The sequence below is a fragment of the Melospiza georgiana genome, chromosome 14 (assembly GCF_028018845.1).
Source record: "Melospiza georgiana isolate bMelGeo1 chromosome 14, bMelGeo1.pri, whole genome shotgun sequence".
In the NCBI taxonomy this organism is placed as follows: Eukaryota; Metazoa; Chordata; class Aves; order Passeriformes; family Passerellidae; genus Melospiza; species Melospiza georgiana.
In genome coordinates this window covers 3424113-3450395 of record NC_080443.1, presented here as the reverse complement: position 1 = coordinate 3450395, position 26283 = coordinate 3424113, and the positions used below count along the sequence as shown (strand labels likewise).

Sequence of the window (26283 nt, the reverse complement as noted above, 5' to 3'; positions counted from 1 at the left end):
AGTGAAACGCTGAATGCAAGATAAGGCCGAGTTTGTCTTATTGTTTGTAGGAATATGGGATTTTTATATTTCCTGTGCTTATGATTTTTGTTTTTCTCTTTGTTGTGATTTAAAAAACCCTTTAAATTAATCGAGTATTTACTTTTTTTCTTTTATATATCGATTATACAAATTTTAGCCTGAAGTTCCCGTGACTTGCATGACTTAAAACTAATTAACAAATATATTTGAAGAAGTGGTCTTAAATAACACAACAAAACACATAACAAGACACTTCCATGCCTGATCTTCTCGATGAACTAATACAGAACCAGATGTTGAAAAGTATGTATTGGCAAACAAAAGTCTAAAGTCCACCTCGGGCTTTAGGGCTCAATTTCAGCCTCACAGCCACTGGCAAATACCTGAACTTTCATTCAAAAATGCAGGTGCTTTTATTTTACCAGACAAATATCTGTAAAAAATTATTTGAAACGTATTATTCAGTTCTACTAGTGTTTAATTTCCTTGCAATAAAAAAAAAAAAATTGGAATGATTGTCTTATGTAACAGCTACAAATAGCAATTGTCACCTGGTTTAGTAACTATAAACGTGAAAGTTTACCATGGAGAAGGAAATACCACCGGGATGCAAACGGAAAAAAGCTTCAGTATTTGATTACCTCAACTCTTTGAACTGATCAGACAAAACACTCAAAAGATTTTCCGTTGGCATTGTGCAAAAAAGGTTTATTTAAGCCGGTGTGTTAAGTCAAAGTCACACAGTATCGACTATTCAGGAACAATTCTGTCCTAAACAAAGATAAGAAGGAGGTATGCTAACAACTCATTGCCGCTGCATGTTCTAGCTAAGTGCTCTGTAATGATGAGAAAAGACAATGCACGTAGAGGGTCCGTGGCTTTTACTTTACTGTTTCTAAGTGAATTAGAGACCTGAATGAAACAGCGAAATCCCTATTTGTATGGAACCATGTCAATATTCCCCATGGAAACCTGGAGCCACGTGAAACTCCGGCAGTTTCACCGTGGAAGAAACCAGTTCCAAGTAAACAAATGAAGAGAAATACTCGGATGGAGAATACACAGAAGTCTTACCTGTTAAGGGAAGGAATATCTGAAGACTGTGTTTTGATTTATTTTCAAGGATTTCAGAGAAACTGGTGATACTTTAAAAAGTTGCGGACTGATAGAATCTTCAGTGCAAATTGAAGCGTTTGCTTTTGGGGGGGGAGAGGGGGTAACAGTGGAAATAAAACCCAAATTTTGAACATTTGGATCCTACTGGTAAAAACTGGTCTTTGTACAAAATACATTCAGGAAACGTTTCTCTCTCGATACAGGACTTCCCAAGGAGGTTCAGAGATCCCTGAAAGCCTTCAGGGATGAACTCTGTGAGGGAAGGTTTGAACGCCCAGACTTCTACCCCGATTTCTGCGCAAATTCTTTTTGAACAGCGCGTAAGACAACGTGGTTAGGCAAATTTTGCCATGTATTTGCTTAAGTGTACAATGAAATTCGCAACTCCATTGATTTTGGTTCAGGGTGGAGTCCGCTTTACACCTTGATTTAGATGAAATCAGTTTGTCAGTCGTTGCTGCCCTTTTCCCAGCCCTGAGTCTGAGGGGGGCTGATCTGGTGCACTCGATGATTCGCGGCTGACCACCGGCAGTTTGACATAATGTGCCGTGGGTTATTTCTAAAGACACCAGGCAGCGTTTCGGACCGATGATGTGGAGCCGCACACGGCAGCTCCGCTGGGGCTGGGGCTTCTCCAGCCAAACACGGCTGGGCCGGAGGGATCCGTGCGGCCGGACGGGCTGCGGCCGCCGCCATGCCCTCCCTCATTGCGGGCACTGAGAGGGGCCACCGCACCGCGCCACACCACACCCTAGCGCCGCTGAGGGGCTCCGGGCGATGCCGCCGCTCCCGTCCCGCCAGGGGGGTCCCGGCGGTGCAGGGTGCCGGTGCCGCTCCCGTCCCGGCGGTGCAGGGTGCCGGTGCCGGTGCCGCTCCCGTCCCGGCGGCGGGGTCCCGGCGGTGCAGGGTGCCGGTGCCGCTCCCGTCCCGGCGGGGCAGGGTGCCGGTGCCGGTGCTGCTCCCGTCCCGCCAGGGGGGTCCCGGCGGTGCAGGGTGCCGGTGCCGGTGCCGCTCCCGTCCCGGCGGGGCAGGGCGCCGCTCCCTCGCAGAGCGCTCCCAGTGCCGGGAGGCGCCGGCGCTGCGCGGCTCCGCCTCCTCTCGTGACACCGCCTCTCGTGTCCCGCGCGGCCACCGTCGTGTAAGATGGCGGAGAGCAGCGACAGCGAGGAGGAGGACTTGGTGAGCTATGGAAGCGCGCTGCAGCCGCTGCAGGAGGGTAAGGGAGCCCCGGGAGGTTCGTCTGCTCCTCCTCCCTCTGTCAGTGCGTTGGGCGAGCGCTGCAGAGCGGCCCGGCGTGAGGCGCTGGGGCCGGGGTATCCCGGAGGGCCTGCGCGGTCCTGTCCGGTTCTGTTCGGTTCCCGGCTGAACGCCGCCCAGCCCTTACCGTGAGGGGCTGCGGTGTGTGGGCCCAGCACAGACCTGCTCCTGCTGCGGGGAGCCTTGCTCGGCAGCCGAGCTGTGCTGCGGGAGCATGGCCCAGCACAGGGCGGGCGGAGCGGGGGAGGAAAGGCCTCAGTAGCACTGCGGCTGTGGCTCCCGTACCCCGCGGCTTGTGCCGGCTGCTCCGGGTGAAGCTGGGTGCCAGTGTTTGCTTCTGTTCTCCTCACCCCCCAAAACCCCGGTACAGTTCAAATAAAACACTTCAAATGTACGCTGTTATGCTGATCTGACCGTCTGATGCTTATGTGGTTGAGATGGATAGGGCCAGGACTAATGTACAGTTGTGACTCCCAAATCTGTGCCTCTTTATTCAAGAAACGTTGTTAAAAAGAGGTAAATGTTTGTGTCAAAGTCTACGGGTTTTGTGTTTTGTTTCATTTTATACAGTTTTGATGTGTAGTTTCTCAAGCAATTACTGAAGGGAAGAAATCCTGCCAGAAATCTTGCATACTTTAAAAGTTTCCTTTCACAAGAAAAAATGCAATGTTCTCAGAAGTCAGTAGAACTGAGGATTTTGATGTGAACACTTCATACTTTTGGCTTATCACTGGTGTATGTGAATAGTTACAATGGAGTGGAAATAAATGAAATGTGGTGATTTCCATGTCAGGGTGGCTAGTGTTTGATCCTGTTCTTACAAGGAAGAAACAGCTTCTGGAGGAAGTGGGAAATTGTTCCTTCATGTAAAATTGTGTCTTACTTTCTGGTTTATTTGATTGTAGGTGAACGAATTAAAAAGCCAGTTCCTCTCCAAGAGCAGACTGTTAAGGATGCAAAGGGACGATACCAGCGCTTCCATGGTGCATTCACTGGTGGCTTTTCTGCTGGCTACTTCAACACTGTTGGGACAAAGGAAGGTCAGATATTTTGCTGTCTTCTGGGAATGGTTATATTGAGAATCATATTGTCGTGCTAGTGAAAACAAATTAACTGTCACTAAGCATTTTTGTTCCTGCTATTCCTTATACTGTGAGTACTTGAAATAGTATTGCTGAAGTTATTTCTCCCTGAGTTTTTGGACTGTAATTTTACAAATATTCCTTTGCTATATCCTTAAGATATAAGGTTGAAATGTTTGAATTGTTTTTGAATACTGAGTTGCCTTAAGTATCTTACTTAAATTTTTGCCTTCTTTAAAGGATGGACGCCATCAGCTTTTGTGTCATCACGGCAGAAGAGAGCAGACAGAACTGTTTTTGGACCAGAAGACTTCATGGATGAAGAGGTAAATTTAGAAAGGAATTGAAAACTTGTCTAAATAGTTGCCATGACAGCAAAAATTGAAGTAACCTTGAAATTACTTCTTGGATACAGTGTTATCCTACTAGCTTTTACAGACTATTTAATGGGTTCATTTAAAAAGCTCCTGTAATGTCAGTATTAAAAAATAAAACCAGAACTCAACCTTTTCACCTTATTAGAAAATGCAAATACTTTTGAAACTGTTTAAGATATTTCCACTAAAGTTATTGCAAAATCAACTGCATAAGTGGTTTGAGAAAATTAGCAAATATGAAAGCCTTATGCCATTTTCATTTCTTTACTATTACAGTAAGTAAGAATTTGAAGAATGTTTAATCTAAATGTTCTCATTTTTGTGTGTATTTCCAGGATCTTAGTGAATTTGGGATAGCACCAAAAGATATTACAACTACAGATGATTTTGCATCTAAAGCTAAAGACAGAATAAAGGAGAAAGCTAGGCAGATTGCAGGAGTAGTTGCTCCCATTCCAGGAACCACTGCATTTGATGATTTAATTGGACCATCTAAGTAAGTAAATTTACCTGAAACTTTGCCAAACCATTCATTTCACTTAGAAGTGTTGTATTGCTTAGAAAAGGAATGTTTGGCCACTGCAGTTGTCAGACTGGAAGATCCTGCTGTGCTATATTTCCTAAGTGGCCTCCACTTGGATTTTTGTTTTGAATGTGCAAACTTGCACCAAGTAAAGATGTATAAACTGACAGGTGCTGTGTATGCAAGTAGTAACACTTTCAGATTTGATTTTAAAGCAGGATACAAAACTAGAAGTTCAAATATTTTATATGTACATTATTTATCAACAGATAATAAAGGTGTGGTTTGAAGTAATTTTGGGTTTTGTTTCCTTTTTCTTTTTAGAATCACAGTTGGGGTTGAACTGTTACGAAAAATGGGCTGGAAAGAAGGACAAGGAATTGGCCCACGAGTCAAACGAAAGCCACGCAGGCAGAAACCTGGTGAGTTCAGGGAACTGCCTCAGCTAATTCATTTCCTTGGTAGTAGAAAGTTAGCATTCATAGACTGATTAGAAAGTTGATTTTAAACCCTCTTTTTGTTTTTATGAATGTAATATGATGTTATGGTGTCTCTTACAGATCCTACAGTGAAGATTTATGGTTGTGCTTTACCGCCTGGACTGTCTGAGGGTTCTGAGGTACTGAACAGGGAAAGTGGCTTTTGTAAGAATATGTGATGACACTTTAAAAAATAAAACAACTTCTTTAATATCCTCAAACGGTATTTTAAAATGCAGTTTCAATTCTTCTTAAAAGTGTTTATAAATTCTTCCTATGCTTAATGTGAAGAAAGGTGTTAATATCTAAATTTCTTCTTTTGCTACGTAAGAAGGTTTAGTTCATACACAATTCAGGAAATGCAAACTTGCCCAGGCTCATATTAACTGAATGTTGTAAAAGCTCAACATACAGAACTTTGAGTCATATTTGCTCTCATAAATTTTTATTTTGTACAAGGATGAAGAGGATGAATACCAGCCAGAGAATGTGACTTTTGCACCGAAGGATGTAATGCCTGTAGACTTGACTCCGAAAGAGAATGTCCATGGACTTGGCTACAAGGGTTTGGACCCCTCTCAAGCCTTGTTTGGTGCATCTGGAAGAGAACACCTGAACCTCTTCACAGGTGGTTCTGAAGAAACAAGCAACTTACTTGGTGATCTGAGACACAGCAAAGGAAGAAAACTAGGTATTACAGGTCAGGTAAGGACATTTTTTACAGCATTTTATCATTAGTGTAGTAAAAGCCACATAAATTTTGTTTTAAGTGAAAAGCTCATTGTAATATTGTAAGAAATGTTAAGTGTAATTTGAGAATAGGATTTTTTTAAAACTTATTTTGAAGATGTGGAAAAATCCTTAGAACTCTCAACTGCCTTCACTTACTGAAACTGTAAAAGACAATTGTAAAACTACTCAGCTACTCTGAGTAGCTGGATGGAAAAATGTTCTGTGTTACTTTGATGAGATAAAGTTAATATCCTGTACGTTCTTAGATTTTTTTTTGGTCTGTTGTACTTTCAGTAATGCTGTATCTGTCAGCTAGAGAGGTTTTGTGTTGCTCCAGGGTATTTGTAGTTCTTCTCTAGAAGCACTATCAGTTTATATTTTCTGGGAATTCTGCTTGTTTAATTTCCCTGTTAACTGCCATATTTTTTTCCTTTTGAGAACTTAACCTGCTCTTAGTCAGATTATATGTGTTATTTTGGTGGAACTAGTCTGTTGTCCTTGTCTTGTACACACCAAACTTGCTGTCCCTCCCTGCCAAGGGACTGGAATGTGTTTCCTTTCTTGCTTTTGTGCTCACTGAGGTGTGGGGCTTTTCCCACCTCAGTTTCTGTGGTGTAACTCTACATTTTTCCCAGTGTATCTATATTTGTACTGTAGACTTTATATAGATGAATAGATATCCATGTAGATGTGTTCTCATATGTGACTTCAAAGTTTTTCCACTTTTGAGTTCTCATTTAAAATCTGTATTTTAGGCTTTTGGTGTTGGAGCTCTGGAGGAAGAAGATGATGATATTTATGCAACTGACACACTGTCAAAATATGATACAGTTCTAAAGGATGAGGAGCCTGGGGATGGCTTGTATGGCTGGACAGCACCAAAACAGTATAAATCCAAAAAAAGTAAGAATTGTGGTTCTCTTTAAAGAGTGAGTGTAATATGGGGTGGGGAAAAATAAGAAATGTGTTCTGTATTTGCCATATATTGTAATTTTCAGCCTTGATATCTGAAAATTCAACTAGTCCTCCTTCTATATTGAAGTGTTCAATTATGGAAATAATTTCCAAAGTCCTCCACTAATCCCAGTGTAGATTAAACTCTCAAAGCTGTTTTTTCAAAAGGACAATATGTGCTGCTTTGTGAGATACAGTGCTCAGTTTCACTGAAGGAAACAAGTGATTGTGAATCACAGTTACAAAATATGGCCCAGCACTTAAAAAGAACTTTTGTTTTAGATGAACTTCTGTATTTTCAGATAATTTTTGTAAATTTTATCTTGGTGTCGCTTTATTTTTACTGCACTGTGTAAATGCACGAAATACTGGTGTAATTTTGGAGCAGCTGTTCACGTTGGTTGTACACATTGGTGGCACTGAGGGTGTTGGCTGTGCACAGTGTGGACACTGCTGCTTCACTGTAAGCCATGTTCAGCCTCCAGCAGTCACTCTGGGAGCAGTTTTTAGTTGAATAATACTGATCCAGAATCAGAACCCTTCATTTTAAATGAAAGGTGGGGAAGGCAAACTACAGTTATGACTTAAAATAGACAGTGTGACATATGGAAAATATTCAGAAAAAAAATTGCCTATCATGCATGTTTTAAATATTGTATCTATGATCATTTTGTAGGGCCTGAAAGAGATTTTAAATATATAGGCAAAGTCCTGGCTGGTTTTTCCTTGGCCTCAAAACCATCAGCTCCAGTCAAGGTAAGCAGATAGTGATATTTTATGTATTAAGAATAACATAATTCATCATGTGAACTGTGTGGACTCTGCTGCTTCTTGGTGTTTTTCTGTTCTTAGAAATAAATGGTTTGGTCAGCAGTAAAAATTGCTGAATGAACAAAATTATAGCACTGGAGGCTGTTTAATAGAAACCTAAAATTTATCAGGCTCCTGAAGGTATTTAACCTTTGCCTGGGTACTGGCTTTGAACAAATGCCTTCCACACTCTTCACTGCTACTTTCCATAAAGCTGGAGGAATGGTTTAATTTAACTTTAAATATATATATATATATATATATATATATATATATATATATATATATATTTTGCTTCTAGATCTTTCATATGTAACATTCAGTTTTCTGTAAAAGGCAGGCCTCATGTTTTGTCCACTTTGCTATTTTGGTGACAGTTTAATTTTTTAGTCCTATCTTCAGTTTACATAATTCATGCCATATATATTTGCATAAATTAGAATGACAACCAATTATATGACAGGGTCCTCTTTCTAAGGAAGAATATTTGTGTGGTATATAAAATCCCATGCTATAGGGAGCACAGAGATAACCCTTTAAGTAACAACTTGGATGAAGAACGTGGGGAAAAGCACTTTGAAAGATGTTAAAATATATATATAGTAAGCATGGAAGTACTCAGTAATCCAATTGATTAAATCATTTGACTTGTGTTAAAAAAAATATTAAGCAATATTAAAAGGTGTTTTCTCAAATAAAAGCAGTACATCCTAAGACTAGTTAATTTTTCTGTCGCTTAATGTGCATGTTTCATATTTTTCCATAGCTGTAAATTTATTGTCAATAGTTTTATTCCCAGGGTTTGTATTACAGTGCCACTTCCCAGTCTGTAGGAATTGGTAGCTTGTACTATCTGTTGGAAACTTGTACTATCTGTTTCTACTCTAAGATGGCAATTGAGGAATTCTTAGGTTGAGCTTTTTCTGGAACACATGTGTAGGTGTTGTCTCTGTCTCTCAGTGGGTTTTTGTTTTGTTGCCCCTTTTCCCCAGATTTATCCCCCGCCCAGCCTGCCCCGCACCTACAGACCGGTGCATCACTTCAGACCGGTGCTGCCCGCCGGGAGTGAAAGCTGCCGCCTGCAGAGGGCCCTGGAGCACTCGGCTGGGAAACTGGAGAGCGACCCGGCCCAGCACGGCAGGCACGCTCTGAGTGCAGCCCAGAGGAGGGAGCAGCTGGGGGAGGCTGAGCTGAAAGGTGGGAACACACCTGGCCCTGTCTTTGCTTGTGTTTCAAACCTCTTTGTATGTGTAGTTATATGTGGGATCTCTGATGTGCAGAGTGGCCGAGACCACCCTTGGGGGGCTCGGGAGTCCTGGGATGTTGCCAGAAGTGTCTGGTGGCAGGACTTTGATCCTACACAGGAGATGACACCTGTATGAGGATGGGAGGATTTCACTGGGTGAATGGTGAAGGGATAAGTTAATTAGAGTGTGAAACACAGGGTTTGTGATTTCTGTACAGGGGGGTCTAAAGAAGTAAGATGGAGGAATTGGGGCGTGTCCTGTTCTTCTTCTTCTTCTTCTTGGCCTCCATCTTCTGTGGTGATGGTGGCACTTTGGGATTGGTTATTACTAGAAGTGCACTGGTCAATAAGGGTAAAAGGTATTGGGGGAAATAGGTAAATATTGTGTACGTAACTTCGGGTATAAAGATAGGTGACCGCCCCGGGGGCTCTCAGTGTGCTCATGGCTGGCTGCTGTGCAGACTCTGTTGGGCCGAGAGAAAATCTTTTAGATAAACAATTAATAAACACTGAGACCGAGAAAAGATCTGAAGTCTCTTCTCGTCCTTTGAAGCGCCGGGCTGTCCAAGGCCACCCCGGGCCTTTCCAGGTCACCCAAACAGCCGAGAAACCGACAGTTATAGAGCAGTAAGAATTTGCTCTGGCCTTGAGTGCTTATTTTCTAACATAAATATATCAAATCTGGTTACCATTTCATTGCTCAGTTTCATCTCAGCTGGTGAATTGTTGACATAACTGGCTGTATTTTCATTTACTTAAATATTTTAAAAACAAAAAGTATGTGTTGGATTTTGTTTTTTTTGACAGAGTTGTGGCCTTTTATGAATACAATAGGCTGTGATAATTTTTTCTGTAAAATGTTTTACTGAAATCCATTCAGATATACTAAGAAGATAATTTATAACTGTGGCTCACATTTGTATCTACAATAGTAAACTTTATCAAGTTACATGTAAATAGCATAAAAGATGTAACTGTGGCCAAATTTTTATTTGCCATGTATGCCATATATTTGCCATTTATGCCATTTCATTGTTAATTTCTGATTAAGAGCATTTAATCTGAATTTATACACATGTGGTAGGGATTTTTCTTCTAAAGTGAAAGAAATAGTTCTAGTAATTTTTAATTTCTCCTTATCTTTCACTGCTTTTTTTCTGCTTTAGGTCCAGCTCCTTCTGTTTTGGAATATCTGTCTGAGAAAGATAGAGAAAGACTCAAACAAGTGAAACAAGCATCTGAACAACAAATGAAAGCAAAGCCAGTGCCTCAGCAGTCCCCAAGTGAGGCAAAGCCAGTGCCTCAGCAGTCCCCAAGTGGCAGATTCCAGCTGGCCTCCAGAGAAGATGATGCTCACAAATGGCAGACCCTGCTGGGAGGGCAGTTAGCAAATGCTGGTTCTAGTGACTTCAAACCATTTGCAAAAAATCCAGAAAAACAAAAAAGATATGAAAATTTTGTGAAAAGTCTTAAACAAGGAGAAAGAGGTAAAATATTTCTTGATTTATTTTTTCCTTCCCCTCCCCTACCCCCCTTTTTTTTTCCCCCAATGCATTTTATATTGACTATGAGTTCTCCTCATGAATTTCACAGCATTTCTCCTTTTACTTCTTTTCAGGACCAATGTTTACAGAAATCTTTACTGATACTTAGTCATGTTGATTTCAAGAGAACTGCTCAGTTATTCAGTTGTCAGCAAGTCTTGGTTTTAGGCAATACATTTCATACTTCTGTGATGTAGCAGAAGTTCAGTTCTACTTCATTTCCTGGATTTCCCTTATTTCATTTGAAGGTACACTTCAGCTTTGGTCGGTGGAACAAGCCTTTTAATTTAGTTTGTTTCTCTTTGAGGAGCTAAACTGACAGATCATATAAAGGCACAAAGAGGACTGGGTAACAGTAGAACCAAAAGAAACCCCATTCCCTCTGCACCAGGGGAAGATAAGAATCCTAAAGTGAATTAAGTATTTCATATTTCACACTTGTCAAAGCTTCTATTGCTGATACTCCAACTTCTGCTGTCCCTTATGTTCTTCTCAGAAAGATCTATCACTGTAAAAACACAGCATCCATGCAGAGCTCTTACTCCAAACCAAAAACCATCCAACCTCCTTCATCATCTCTTTTCATGCTCTTTCAGTCTCCTTCCATTTTGTTTAGGTTTTTGATATTAAATGACACTGTGGTGTATATTAGATTAAATTAGGTACTCACAATGCCTTGTGGTGAGGTCTTCAGTTCTGTGATTTTTCTGTAAGGCATGAAAAGCTGAAATTGTTCTAGGGAGTTTATTCATCATCAGCCCATGACTTAAATTGCCTTGAAATGAACTTAAAAAAAAAAAAAAAAGGTTGGGTTTTTTCTAAATTTTGAAGTCCACAGGGGCTACTGGGGAAGAAGAAAATGGGCACTAGGGAAATTTGACAGAGGAAAGCATATGGTGACAGGTGGAAAACCTGGGTTTGTTGTTTTGGTTGTGATTTGGGATTTTTATGTCTTTTTTAAGTAATTTTCATTATATAAAATAAATATTTTCTGGTCAGTAGCCTCTTCTGGTTACTGCATTGGGACAGACTACTTGAGCTTTGAATCCATAGTTCCTGTGGTCAGGACTGGGATTTTCCCTGGGTAAAGTTGACTATTCCCAATTATGGCTGTGTTAGTGCCTCCCCAGTCATTATGATGGAAATGTATGAATAACTGGAATGGTTAAAGGTCTGTTTTACTGTGAGTGTATTTGCTTGGCTGATGTTATTTCCTCTTCCTTCTGGGAGACAAACTGAACCTGTTGCTGTAAACCTGTGTGCAAACTCTGTATTTATCAGTGAGCAGTTATAGACCAGCAAATTACCAAGCATAGGCAGGCTTAAATTCTTCTGTTCTGTGTTTTAGCTATTTGATAAAGCTTTGGGTGATACTTTTTGTTTTAATCACCTGTTAAATCCATTAAGTATTTTGAACATTCTTTAAAGGGCAATGAATAAGGGATCAGTTTCACAAGTAAAATTACTTAAAATACCAATTTAGCATTTGGCAAATGCTGTCATTCTTGCTGTCTTGAAAAACGACGTCCATTTATCAGGGATTAACACAGTTGAGGTTAATACTACCCTTAAGATAAATATTCATTAAATACTTGCAAGAATGTTATTTTTTGTTTGAAAAGTGTTGACCCAAAGCATCTCTGCTAAGAATTCCTCTCCTCATCCTACAGGAGAAAGATTGGAGAGGTTTTTTGACCAGAACATGACGGAGTGGGAGCGAGGCAGAGAACAGGAGGAGTTCTTCCGTGCAGCAATGTTCTACAGGTCCTCAAATTCCACACTCTCATCCAGGTTCACCAGGGCCAAATATGAAGATGATGTTGACAAAGTTGAAGTTCCTCGAGACCAAGAGGTATTTGCTGTCTTTTAACACATTGGAGCTGCAGTTGTTGCCTTAGCCCTGACTTTTCCTTTTAAACTCTCATGAAGATGTGTCATTGTTTTGCTGCCCTTCTGTTCAGCAGCTTTTGAAAACACTTGGTGCAAACAGAGTAGTATTTGTTAAACAGCATTTAAATATTGATGGATTTGTCCTGTTCATAAATCTTACAACAGTTCAGGGTTTTTTTGTGTGTAAATTCTGCAATTAATTCTGTAAATTAAACAGTATGAATTCTGCACATTGCAATTGTATATAAAATACATTTTATATCTCTCTTTACACAAATTATTTATCAGCTCTAAATGTTTGACTTTTTCAGAATGATATTGATGATAAGGAAACAGCTGTGAAGATGAAGATGTTTGGCAAACTCACCAGAGACAACTTTGAATGGCATCCTGATAAGCTGCTGTGTAAAAGATTTAATGTTCGTGATCCATATCCTGAGTAAGATAATTCATACTTATATTTTTAAAACTTTTTATAAATTCTGAGTTTTTCATTTGTTTGTGGAAAATCTGGCTTGATGTTTTCTTGTGTCATAAGGTGATACAGAACTGCCCAAAGTTTTGATTTGTGTCACAAAATATGGTGGCCTCTGATAAAATAGCATCCATTTGAAGGACTACTGTAGGAGTTCAGGTTGTTGTAGCTAATTTGAGAACTTTCCTCCTGTGTTTAATACAATAATCAGCAAACAATTTTATTTCTCTCTAGTTCTTCTGTAGTGGGTTTGCCAAAAGTGAAACGAGACAAGTATTCTGTTTTTAATTTCTTAACTGTGACTGAGCCCACCACATCTGCAACTCAAGCAACAAATGAAAAGATCCAAGAGAGCAACAGTCTCAACAGTAAGTTTGTTGTTACTTTTTAAATTTAGCTATACATGAGGTAATAGTACAGAAAAGGCATCTTTCTCATTGAGAAACTAGCCACATGATTTTTTTTTATTAACAAAACAAACAAAGGAATTGAAAATAAAAATTCAGTGACATAAAAACTGAAGTTAGTGATATAAAGCTAATTTCTTCTACCTAAAAGACATTTATAGGTCAAGTATTCATTAGAAAGATTTAAAAATGTCAAACTGAAGAAGCAGAGTAATTTAAAATCAAGTAGGCCTTGAAATGCAGAACAATTTGGCATGCAGGTGATTTGAATATTTTGGATGTTTTAGAACCAAAGAAATCTTCAAGGTGGGATGTGTCAGACAAAGAGAAGGAGAAGAAAGATTCCATCAGTGAATTCATTAGTCTTGCTAGATCAAAAGCTGATGCTCAGCAGCAGCCCCCAGTGCCAGCCAAAGAAGAATGTGGAACTGGGACAACTGAAACTCCTCCCTCTGTGGTGAGTTTACAACAGGGTTTGAACTGAAAGGGAACAGCTGTAAACCTTGAAAACACAGAAATATAAACAATTAATATATTAACCCATCTTATGTGTTCATATTGTTTATATATGTTAACATGAATTGTTAATATATGAATACCAGATCAGTTTGCTCAAGAGCCAAGTCAGGATGAGCAGAGGCATGAGATGGCACTTTGAAGAACTTTGAGCTTATAATTCTGGGATGAAAGATCTTTGCAGCTCACCTCTGATTATACTGGAAGTAGAGCTTAAGAGAAGAAAAAATGTAGCCCAGTAGTCTGGGAACTAAATTCAGTAACTTTGCCATCACTCTGCTCACAGGCACAGAATGTATTTATTTCTCCTTCCCATAGAACAGAGTGCATATTTTGGGGAGAAATGTGATGTTTTACTTTTGCTTAAATTTGATATTATATAATTGAAGTTTGAATTAATGAATTAGAATGTATAATATCTGGGGATGTATTTTCACAAACTGCACTACTCTTTACAGGACACTGGCTTAGTTCCTCAGTGTTTCAGAGCTTTACTCTTTGGGACTAAGATTGTTTATTTCACAGCTGTTGTGCCATCCAAATGTTTTGTAAATACCTGTCAGCATGCTTGAGGTTATTCCTTATCAGAGAGAGATTGTTAGTTTCAGAGAGAGATTGTTAGTTTCTATAGTGCCTAAATACACTTTGTTGTGATGCTCTTTAGCAGGCAGCTGATGAAGATAAGGATCAGGAGGAAGAAAGCAAACGACCACCCATGGACTTATTTAAGGCCATCTTTGTGAGCTCCTCAGATGAAAAATCATCTTCCTCTGAAGAAGAAGAGAGTGATGAAGAAGAGCAACCAGCTACTTCAGAAAGACAGTCAGAAACCACCAAGCCAGTTGATGTAGCAGACAGTTCTTCCTCTAATTTACAAGGTAGTACTTCTGGAAGTTCATTTTTATGCAACATAAAGTACATACCTTGTAAAAGTTCCACTTTTGAATCACACATTCTTGGACTGTTAGGACAGTGCTAACCAGTGCAGATCATCAGAGATTGGCAGAGCTGGTTGTGTGGAAAATGCAAATAAATACAGCACTGAATAGGGCCTTGCATGTTACAGTGTTAGCATTGCCATGCACCTTTTGTGTGGATTTTTCAGGCAAACTGCTGCATAGAATATGCCTGTTACACAGTGAGGGGGAGCAGAACATCTGCTGTAAGAACATACTTAAAATGAAAATACTCTGTTCACTTACTGTCACAGCTGGTTCTATTAACATTCAACTTGTAGTGTTTATTAACCTTGTACATCTCATTGAGTTTTTTATTCATTCTGAGTAATGGAAAAATAGTACTGTTACAAAAGGGAAGCAAACAAATACACACTAATAGCAATTTAATTAATAATTTATAGTTGAAAAGGTAAATTTTGATTTAAAAGAAAAAAACCCTACAGTAGGTTGACATGTTTCAGAATGTCGGCTACCCAGTTGGCCAAATCTTAAAGATTTTTAGAAAGCCTCTTTGAGCTTTCTTCAGCACTTCTTGGAAAAAATATTTATATAGCAAGTTTTGGTTTTTTTCATAGACAATGTGACTGCTACAACTGATTCTGGCATTCCTTCATTGCCTACTTCAAAGCAGGAGCTGGATGCAGCAGAGGAATTTGGACCAAAGTTGCCACCAGCTTTTTCTTCTGGTAGGTTGTGTAAGCATCTAGAATGTAAATAGTGAAATAGTATATAAAATGCATGATATCTCTCTTTATAAAAAGCATTTGTGAATGGGCCATCTATCTCTTAAATGTGTGCTATGGAAACAGGCATCACCAAATGTTTTGTTTCCATGCTCTGACCCACAACAGGAACCTCTTTGCCTGTATGCCAGGTTTATTTTAACTATAGAGGTAATGATAAAAAATGGATGTGAAAATAGAGGATAGTCTTGCAATTTCATTTTTTAGCAGATTGGAAGGGCATTTAATTACATTGGGGGTGTTGTAGGTGGGAGTTTTAGACAGGTAATTTCCTTTTTAAAGTAAGGAGTTTTGTTTGTTTAATTATCAGATCAAGTTAAAAGTAATACAGAATATAATAACCAAATTGCCCTATTTTTCTTGGTTTTTTTTACTCTTTATGCATTTGCTTTGTACTTTAGGCACTACTTGGCAACAACAAACAGAGGTGCCAGCAACTTTTCCTGGGCCTAGCAAGAAAGAAAAGCATAGGAAAATCAGAGAGAGGCACAAGGCTAAGAAAGAACGCAAACGAAAAAAGGAAAAGGTAATAAATTTAAATACTGATTTCTGATTTATTGATTATTTGATCTGCCTTTCAAAATATTTTATTATTTAGGCTTGGTTGTAGAAAAAATATATACTGGGATTAGAATTTAAACAACAGAATTTTGTTGATGTTTTGAAAGCAGAAAATTATCCCATTATGATGCTGCTTTTCCCATATGCACACATGTGACTACAGGTACAGTAGTGTGGGTGGTTTCCTGTTCTGTGTGGAAGATGTCAGACACATTCTGGGAATTGCATTCATGCCTTATATTCAGATAACTGTAATGAAATGTCTGCTTTAGGGAGAGTTGAGTGCTTGGATTAAATGAATTTTGGTTTTTAATATTTTTTTTTTCTTTAAGCTTAGTCTGAATAGTGAAAAAGAATCATTGATAGGTGTTCTGTTAAGCTTTGAGTCCATACTGAAATTACCTTTTTTCTTCTGTTGACATTCAGAAAAATCCCAGTCTTTCACAAGGAGATAAAAGATTATTTCTGTTCTTTTTACAGAAAAAGAAGCATAAGAAGCAAAAAAACAAAGGAAAACACAAGAATAAAAAATCAGAAAAAGAAAGCAGCTCAGACACTACAGATAGCAGTGACAGCCTTAGTGATATGGATACCACAGGCTTGTCACCTAAAGAACTTCTTAGAAGGTAAGCAGAAAGGTTACTTAAATATTTGCAAATTTAATAGTGAATAACTAAAACATCAGTTTATGAGTTGTCATTCTAGTGAACCTATTTGCAGCAAATGTGAATAAGCCAGTTTCTTTGTGAAGATAAAATATTGCTGACTTTGGTGAGGAAAGTACAAATATTGGACATTTTAATCTAGAGGGCAATTAATTTCAGGATAGAAGCCTCTTAAGGTAAAGACAGCTAAACACAGCTAAACACACAGGCCTAGCAGAGCTAATGGACATAATAATTAAAGATGACTGATATTTTTGGAAGGTATTTTGAATTGAAATGAAAAATTGAATTAGTGCAGGTGGAAATTCATGTTTTCATTTATCTACTCTTTGCCTGGGAACATTGGAAGAAACTTGTCTGCTAAGATTCCATTCAGAGAGATCTGTTGTGTGGCACCAATGCTTCATGGTGCCAAATGTTTTTATCTGACACAACTCAGATCTCTCTCCCTGCAACTAAGGTTTAAGAAACTGCTCAAGTAATGAAATGTTCCAAATGTGGTGTGTGCCTGTTTAGTGTGACCTTTTTCCTTTTTTTTCCTCTCTTTCAGATTAAAACAACTCCAGTATTGAAGAGCTCTCTTGTGTTCTTCAGTGTTGTGTGACTTGATCTCAGTTTTGATCTCCTCTGTGATGGTAGATCAGTGGTGTATGATGTGAAGCACTATAGATACAGTATTCATATTGAATTGCTTTCAAAGTACATGTGCATATGTTTATGATGTTCCATGAGCTCAAATGTATGGGTTATAGAACACTGAAAAGACCCCTTTCTAGGCATAATCATCTGGAATACTGCAGGCTCTGTTTTATTTAATAAAACAAAGCATTTTAATAAACTTTATTATTACAAATAAGTTTTGTATAGTGCTAATTTGTTATGCCTAGGACCTCTAAAATGCTGGAGAGTAACTTCCACTCTGAGTTAAGTTAGGAAGTTAGAACTAAAGCAATGTAAAAATTTTATTGGGTGCAAGTACTTCTATTGAATCTAATGTAGAATTTCACATCACAGTTTTTGAGTATCCAGCTGTTATTTTTGCCTCTCCAAATTGTATAACATTTACTACAGCAGCTCTAAATCATTAACCTTTGACAGAATCACACAATATGCTGAGTTGGAAGGGATCTATCAGGTTCATCAAGCCCAAGCCCTCACCCTGCACAGTGCATCTCACATAAATTATCACAACTAATGAGCTAAAAGATTATGTATGATTAGAAACTGCCTCATTTTATGTAGTTACAAAGAAAACTGTTCATACTGCTTTTTATCTGCAGTTGGCATATAGAAATAATTTAGATGAATGTAGAATAATTTAAATATGAGCCATGAAATAATACAGAGGTGGTGGGGAGCAGCTGTGGGGCAGCTTGGAGCCCTGCAGGAGGGTGGGTTCAGGGCTCTGGGGGCTGCTGGCAGCCCAGGGATGGAAAGCTCCCTGACACTTTCTGTGGGGTTAAAGCTTGTGGCAGCTGGTGTTTGGTAGCTGTGTTCACACAAACACAAGGTTCACAGACATGAACAAACTTTCCTTCACAAATGAGTGAAGAAAAGACTTTTCAAAATATCTTTGCCAGAATTTGTAAGTCTTGGCCAGAACATGTGGCCTAAGAGCTCCATGTGCTGCATTTGGATGGGCCAGAATTAAGGAAACAAATGTTGGAAGACTTGAGAGGCTTCATGAGATGTAAAGATTTTTTTTTTTTTTGAGAGGAAGAAGAGTTTGAAAACAAATATCCAGAAAAACAAAAACACAGTCCCTATCCATCAGCATTTTTTCTTCTCAACCAGATTCAGTAAATCTGCTCCAAGGTGGCATCAAGGATATGAACTTTGCTGTCTAGTGGAACTCAGGATCCTTTCTCCTGTGGTTCCTGCTTTCATACTCCCCCTCGTGGACTGAACTCAGCTCATGTGAACCCCTGAGTGCTGTGCAAGGGACTCTGTGTGCTGAGCACACTGCAGCACTGAGATCTGCACACATTAAACAGCATGACTCAGTCTAGCAATGGGTAATGAGTACTAGTGCATTAATGTCAAATTAATTCAGATGAAGTAATTTAAGGAAGTGTCTAAAATGTTGATTTCCTGCTGTGCAGTGCCAGGTTTCTACCAAAACCAGAAGCTTTCCAGGCATACTGAAAAGGCCCAAGAAGCACAAAAGCACAAAAAGACCAGACAAGGTTCAGCTTAGCAGCATTGTGTAGCCAATAGCTGTGGATGGCTAGCTCCAAGAAAGCAGGAAATGGAGAAGGAAAAAGTCACATCTTTTAATGACAAGTAAATAAACACATGGCAGCTGTAAGCAGATATTGTAGATTTGAGATATAAAAATAAGTGTCTCAGTGTGTTAGTCATGAGATGTACAGCTGAATAACTGTCAGATTAACAGTTCCAAACTTTCTTGCTTTGTCTGAACTCAGAACTGGAACTTTTATTTTTCTGTCTTCAGCAAAATGCTATTCAGCTCTCTTATGTATAAGTAAACTGAAATCAAGACCAGAAAATAAGAAGAAAATCTATTAATTTTTTTAAAGTATAATAGATCCTGGAATCTTCTTTTTGCTGAAAAGAGTATAATGTGCCACTTGTCTCAAGTCTCTAACTTCTGTTTAAGAAATTTTCTCTCTCTAATTTTTATCTAAGGAAGTTTAACACTTGTTGAGCAATTCTCAAATTTGATTCTCTTTCAAAATCTATCTAAAAGTATTTCCCTGGGTACTGGGAACTTCCTGACAGCACCGTACAGGCAAGATGATGTAAAATATAGTAAAAAAGGCCTGATTTCCTGCCCTACAGCAACAGCTGAAGCAAACAGAATTCAGGAGACTATGGTGGATTTGGATCATGGGGGACTAGGCCAGCCCTGACAATTTTCTCTCTGGCATTCTCTTTTTTCCCCTTTGAAAGAGCAGATACCAAATGACTGGCTGTACTGAGAAAGCATTTGAAGTTGTTCTTGACAACAAACAGTATCTCTGGAACTGACAGTGCACATGTCTTTGGGAAAACAAAGATTAATAGTGCATGCAGCAGACAAAGACTGGCTAAGTCTGGAAGGGCAGTTTTCGCTGCAAGACTTTTTTGATTCAATAGAACAGGAACACACAGTAGCTTTGATCTTTTCTTTCTTTGATCTTAGAGACATTCCTAATCATTCTGGTGTCAGTACATTGACACACACTGAGAAAATAAGTGCAAAAGTGAAAAATAAATTTACTTTCAAGTTTTGTCTGTTATCAAGGGCTGCCAAATTAGCAGGATAGCTCCTTCCAGTGAAAGCCCTTGTGAGGGAGCAGCTCTAGATCTGAAATTTGGTGTCAAAAAGGGCAGTTGCAGTCAGAGATACAAGATTTTATTCTCATATTGAAGACAAATGAAAGAACACATCATGAAGGGAGTTTATGTTGCCTACTCTCTGACTGATTCTAAAACTTCTTTGTACTTACACAAACAAAAATGTGTAAGTAGATTGTAGAAATTAGGTTAATAATGGAAATGGAAGATGGTTTACCTAGTGAAGGTATGATGGCTGATCCTGTGATACTCTGAAGTGGGAGTTACTCTGCATGTCAGCAGTCCTCATGGGGTTTTGTGGTGGATACTTACAGTCAGCTGGGCACCATAATCCATTTGAAAATTTTGATTTGTGTTTTTATTTGTTTTACTAAAGAACTTCATAGAAACACAATTGTTTGGGTTGGAAGGAGCCTTAAAGATCATCCAGTTCCAGCCCCTGCTATGGGCAGGGACTCCTTCCACTGTCCCAGACTGCTCCAAGTCCTGTCCAGCCTGGCCTTGGGGCCTTGGACATTGCCAGGGATGCAGCACCCACAGCTTCTCTGGGCCACCTCACCAGCCTCAGAGCAGAGAATCTATTCCTAATACCAACCTAAACCTACTCTCTTTTAGCCTGAAGCCATTTCCCCTTTTCCTGTAGCTTCAGGCCCTTGTCAATAGTCTCTCTCCATCTTTCTTGCAAGCTCCCTTCAGGTACTGCAAAGGCACAATTAGGTCACCCCAAAGCTTCTCTTCTCCAGGCTTTGGGTCACCCCAAAGCTTCTCTTCTCCAGGCTGAACAATCCCAATTTTCTCAGTCTTGCCACAAAACAGGGCTGCCCCAGCCCTCTGATCATCTTGGTGGCCTCCTGTGGCCCTGATGCAGCAGTTTGCTGCCTTTCCTGTGCTGAGGAGCCCAGAGCTGGAGGTGGGATCCAGCTGGGATCTCACCAGAGCAGAGGAGAGGGGCAGGAGCACCTTCCTGGACCTGCTGGCGACGCTTCTTTTGATGCTGTACTTCAAAGCTTTATTTATGGCTTAGGACTGATTATGTTTTGAGGCTTAATTTGGATATTTGAAAAAAAAAATCTTCATGCAAAGTCTTGTCAAGCATTGTAACAGGCTACCCAGGGCAGTGGTGGTGTCATCACCCCCAGAGGGGTCTAAAGGGAGGGACTGTAAATGTGGCACTAAGGGATGAGGTTTAGTGCTGGACCTGAGTTATTGCTTGGACTTCATCACCTGAGAGGTCTTTTCCAGCCAAAATGATTCCATGATAAATGAGCCAGTAATTCAGTATGGGTCATCATCTCAGCACTTCAGCAGTCCGTGCATTGCTGCTGTAAAAAACCAAAATGATGTTTAAGTGGCAATGCCTTACGTTTCAGGTTTTATGTTTTTTCAGATCCTGCACTGCATTAGTGTGTAACTCTGAGCTCCATGTAAGTGTCAGCAAGCTCTCTTCACATTTTGGTCAGACTAAACAATCCTTCCAGCCTGAGAACCAAGGTCACCAACACAGCCTCAGGCCTGAAAAGTATAAATATAAGTGAAGTGGGGGGGAAGCAAACCAGGGAAATGTGACTTCATTACCTGAAGCTATAACTGGGCAATTAATTAACCTCTGATATGCAAATAGACCAAACATATATCTGTGTGAGAAGCTCGTGACCATGATCCATTTTGGGTGTAGTCTGCAAGGCTGTTGCACTGCCCAAGGTGTATCTGCTGAAGGTGGAAGGAATGAGGGACTTGTCTTTACAAACCAACCCTGGGTCTGCTGGGAAATAGAGCTGGATACTGCCAGATAAACAATGGGAAGGATTCCATTGATTGAAAATGGAATGAGAGAGATTTGTCTTTACAAACAAACAATAGGAAGAACCATAAATCCCATCAGGAATTCCACTAATTGACAAAGGTGTACCTTTGTCCTTTGTCAAGTTCCTCAGCCAATGGGGAAAGAGGAAAATGTGGCTGGAAAACTGGGATAAAAAGAAGGCTGTGTCCTCTTAAAATCTGATATCCCAGGGGAATGCCCCATGGCCTCTCCCTTGATTTGAATAAAGTAAAAAGAACTCCTCTGTCTCCTTTTTGGACATGAACTTCTGGTGTTTGTAGATTAATTTTCCTGACAAAGGCCTTTAATAAATACCTACTTTATTCTTTTAACACTGTCTAGCCTCTGTTCTAGGCATTGGTAGGATTTTCTATTATGAGAGAGATTTCCAGTTATTTATAGATGAATGCTTCAGAACATGAAGGACAGCAAAGGGAACCCCATCAATTTTGAAAATGTAACAGTGACAAAGGCTGGCATCAGAGGAAAGGCAGAAGGGAGATGAATATCTGAGAATCAACCACAGAACTTTGGATTTGAAGGCAGCATCTGTAACTTGGATGAATAAAGAGAAATAATCGGATTGCCCAGTTAGCCTGTGTCTGAGTGGAAGTGCTGGGGAGCTGTTTCTCACTGCCCTGGTTTCATTCCTGGATCACAGACGTCTCTTGGTCCCTCCACAACATGAAATAAGTGCTACTACAAACCACTTGTTAGGAAAATCAATCCACAAACACCAGAGGTTTATGTCCAAAAAGGAGACAGAGGGGTCCTTTTTCTTTATTGAATAAAGGGAGAGGCCATGGGGCATTCCCCTGGGATCTCTCCAATTTTTGGAGGACTCAGCCTCCCTTTTTATCCCAATTTCCAGCCACATTTCCCTTCTCTCTTTCCCCCTTGGATGAGGTACTTGAGAGGTTCAGACTTCCCAAAACACCTGATACCAGAGATTTCCCTCTAAGGTATAACCCTCCCTTTTCATTTTTAATTCCTATGGAATTTAGGGGTTTTTCTACCCCGTTGTTTCTTTCATCTTTCAATGTCGAATTTCATTTATCAGCAAACCTAAAGTTTATTTGTAAAAGCAAATATCTTTTTCCAGTCATCAATCAGTGGAATCCTTCCCATTGTTCCTTTTTTCTCCCAGTGCTGGTTTTATCTACCAGCAGACACACAGGTAGTTTGTAAAGACAAATCTGCCATTCCTCTCCCGCTGCTGCTCTGGACAGCTCTTCTCTTCATGTGAATTTTTACACTGCGATGGAGTTGGCTGGTTTTTTTTGCACCTGCAGACCTGAATGCTGTAGTGAGGATGATTCCTGTACTGCTGCCACCAGATTAATCTGGGCTCACACCCCGATGGTGCCAGCTGAGTTGGGCAACTCGAATAACTAAATAGCAGTTCTATGGGGAAAAGGCACCTATGGCTTGGGGACATACAAATACAGACAGGTTTGTGAGTACTGAACCTGAAACCATGCTTTGCACACTGAACTCTCCTTTGGTTTTATTCACAGTCGAGCTAACAATTCTCAGAGTGCCTGTATTTTAATTTTTGAACAAGATACCTCCTTGATTTTCTAAATCAGTAAAATTTTTGTGTATTTTTTTTTTCTATTTAGCTGTGTGTTGGAGTTTAGGATTTTTCCTTTTTTTATCTCTCACGGAATTTTCTCCCATATGTTGCCTAAGAGATGGCAATGATGATGCTTGGGAGACAGAAGAGGAGGAGGAGGAAGAGTGCAGCTGACTGCAGTTTCTTTCTTAGCTGTGGGGCTACCCCTTGAGAAGTGCAGAGATCCCTGGATATTCTGGCTGGGATCGGGGCTGGGCTAAGCTCCTCACTCTCAGATCAGAGTGCACAGGGGTGGTTTTGGTGCCAGACCTGCTGCCCAGAGTGTTATAAATGATCAATCGAAAGCCAAATTTTGGAGTTTGAATAGACATCCGTCCCTCCGGCTGCTTGTGGTCTGAGACTCGTTTGGATTTCACAATCTTTCTAAAATACATTCTTTGATAGCATGAATTATTTCTAACATGTATTACAGGAGGATTCGCTGCCACTGCGGAGTTTTCATCCTGCTCTGACTCCACTCTCTCAATTCACTCTTACTCTCGCAAGAGCAGCTCTTGGATCGGGACCTTTTCCAACCCCGATCTCGCCGGGAAGGGGACCCCGACCCCAATCCCTTCCCGGCGGCAGCGTCTCCCGGCCTGCAGCAGCCCAGCCCTGCTGTATATCTGCCTCTGCTGCTAGGGGTTTTTGGCTCCATTTTAACGCGACACCCCGCAGGTTCCGGCACAGCTTCCCGCGCTGCCCCAGCACAGGCTGTGCCGCCGCCATTCCGCCGCCCTGAGGCACCGCCCGCCCCTGCGGCTGGGCACGGGAAACCCCGCGTCCCTCCCTCCCTCCCTGCCGCAGCCACAGCGCCCCTTGCAGGCGCGGGGGAGCCACGGCCCGGCCGCAGCCACAGCGCCCCTGGCGGCGGAGCCGGAACTGCAGCCGGTGCGCGGCCCGGCTCGGGCCCGGTTTATCGGTGTGAGAAACACCGGCACTCCCCCGGGAAATTAAACAAGGCTAATGAAGGACGGTAGGAGACAAGAACCACAGATCAAAGGTTATTACAGACGGGTGCATCTTGGCTTCGGGGATACCCCTTAATACCTTTTCCCTTCAATCAGCCTGTTGCATATTCATAGTCTCTTATGCATAGTACAGTTTTCCCCTAAAATAGTTTACATGCTCTAAGAATTGTTTAGCATGGTTTCTCCTTGGGTCTGCCTTTTCAGAGCATGCAGATTCCTTGGTTGTGGTTTTAGTCCATTTTTATCCCCTCCAGTTTGGGCCTTGGTACATTCTGCCTTCAGAGGGTGAGTGCTGATGGCTGGCAGATGTGTCCAGGTGTGCTCATCCTGTGTGCATTGGGTGTTATCCCATCCCAGCAGGCATTTAACACAAGCACACTGATATCAGCTTAAATAACAAAAGAAATAAAAACTATATCTTTATGACAAGTAACTTAACACCACACATACAAAATCCATTTAAAATTTGCAAAAATCCAATATTATAGTATGTATCTATAACACCATGAACCGCAGCCAGCTGAGGCCGTGCAGGATGAGGCAGAGCTGGAGCTCTGGAGGCAGTCTCGCCCATAAATGCCTGAGAAGCCGACATTTATGCATTTTCCTCGCTCTCTATGTGCGCTGTGCCGCAGGCAGGGCGGGCGGAGCGCGGTTCGCGGCCCCGCACGGGGCAGGGCCGGCAGGGCGGGCGGACAGAGCAGGCCCAGAGCAGGCCCAGCCCCTCTGTAGCCGTTCAATGGCGCACGGAGGGGCGGCTCAACGCGCGGCGCCGTGGCTTAGTTGGTTAAAGCGCCTGTCTAGTAAACAGGAGATCCTGGGTTCGAATCCCAGCGGTGCCTGAGCCGGTGGGCCGGCTTTTTGTCCTCGCGCTGTTTTACCGGCCGGCACGGGGCCCGCCCGGGAGAGGGGGAAACAGCGCGGGGCGTGTGAGTAACTACAGCAAAGTGTGGGGTGAGTGTGAGTAAATACAACAAACAGCGCGGGGCGTGTGAGTAAATACAACAAACAGCCTGTGGGTGTGAGTAAATACAACAAACAGCCTGTGGGTGTGAGTAAATGCAACAAACACCCTGTGGGTGTGCAATGGGTGTGTGTGCAAATACAACAAACATGCGGTGGGTGTGTGTGTAAATACAGCAAACTGTGAGGTGGGTGTGAGTAATTGCAACAAACAACGCAGTGGATGTGCGGTGGGTGTGTGTAAATACAACACCCCAGTGTGTGTGTAAATACAACAAACACCTCGGTACCTGTGTGTGTAAATATAAGAGCCCATGGGTGTGTGTGTTAATACAACGAACACCCCAGTGTGTGTGTGTGCAAATACAACAAACAGCCTAGTGGGTCTGTGTGTGTAAATGCAACAGCCCTCTGTGTGTGTGTGTAAATACAACAACCCTGGTGGGTGTGTGTGTAAATACAACAGCCCGTGGGTGTGTGTGTACACACGGACCCACAGGAACAGCCGCAGCTGGGCGTCCAGGCTGTCTCCTGTTGCCTTTATGGGAAGCTGTTTTCCAGGAGTGTTTATGCACACTGAGTCGGGAAATGCCTCTCAGCATTTTTTCTTCTAATTGCCACATCTTCAGCAGCCCCTAGGGCAAACAAAGCCATGATTGCCTGTTCTCCTGCCCTCACAGCCAGAGTGCCGCTGACTCCGTGGTTGCTCTGAGGCTTTTGCTGAGGTTTTTGCTGTCCATCAGCACTGAGTCCTGCCTGTCACCCCTTACCTGCTACTGTCACATTGAGTCTGGCTTTGCCAAGTGACACTTGCAATAAGCACTCCGTGCTACCACGTCATCAGCGACACAGCAGAGGTGTTAAAAATAGCTTAGAAAGTGTTGTAAAATAGTTGACAGATCACTAAGCATGTACTGTTAGTTTGGTTGCTATATTGTGGAAGGGGTTAAAAGGGGAGTTATAAGTAATACAGCACTCAAGGTACCATAACACACCTCAGTAAAGTGCAGCACCAGCCAGCCTGGACAGAACTGTAATGGCCAATCAAGGCCTAAAACCTTCATGGAAATGAAGGATCCAAACAGAAACCAATCCAGAGGGACAAAAAAAGGGATAAAAGGGGGGATCTGACCCAGGGGAGCTGTGCTGTTCCCCTGGAACCTCGGGGCCATCGCTGCTGAGCAGCCCCAGCGCTGGCGCTGCTCCATCCTCTACAGGAACGCTCCTGCTCGGCCCAGGCCCCTCGCTTCAGGCC

General features: G+C 41.3%; 1 protein-coding gene and 1 non-coding gene across 3 annotated transcripts; both read left to right on the top strand.

Annotated features, from left to right (window-relative positions):
* Window positions 1–2268: 2268 nt before the first annotated feature.
* On the top strand, window positions 2269–17213 carry GPATCH1 (G-patch domain containing 1). 2 transcript variants are annotated; one of them, XM_058033896.1, is made up of 20 exons: window positions 2269–2353; window positions 3300–3434; window positions 3717–3802; window positions 4189–4349; window positions 4701–4798; window positions 4937–4995; window positions 5315–5560; window positions 6343–6490; window positions 7218–7297; window positions 8344–8548; window positions 9764–10084; window positions 11812–11993; window positions 12343–12470; window positions 12741–12874; window positions 13201–13370; window positions 14094–14307; window positions 14964–15074; window positions 15533–15657; window positions 16173–16318; window positions 16908–17213. In XM_058033896.1, the coding sequence occupies exons 1-20, from the start codon at window positions 2281–2283 to the stop codon at window positions 16927–16929; spliced, it is 2844 nt and encodes a 947-aa protein (XP_057889879.1). In that variant the 5' UTR covers window positions 2269–2280; the 3' UTR covers window positions 16930–17213. The 2 variants fall into 2 exon arrangements, with proteins under 2 accessions (XP_057889879.1, XP_057889878.1); XM_058033895.1 differs by having other exon boundaries at window positions 2272–2353; window positions 14097–14307.
* Window positions 17214–24833: 7620 nt separating this feature from the next.
* On the top strand, window positions 24834–24907 carry TRNAT-AGU (transfer RNA threonine (anticodon AGU)). The gene has a single exon. It is a non-coding gene; the product is annotated as a tRNA-Thr (tRNA).
* Window positions 24908–26283: the final 1376 nt, after the last annotated feature.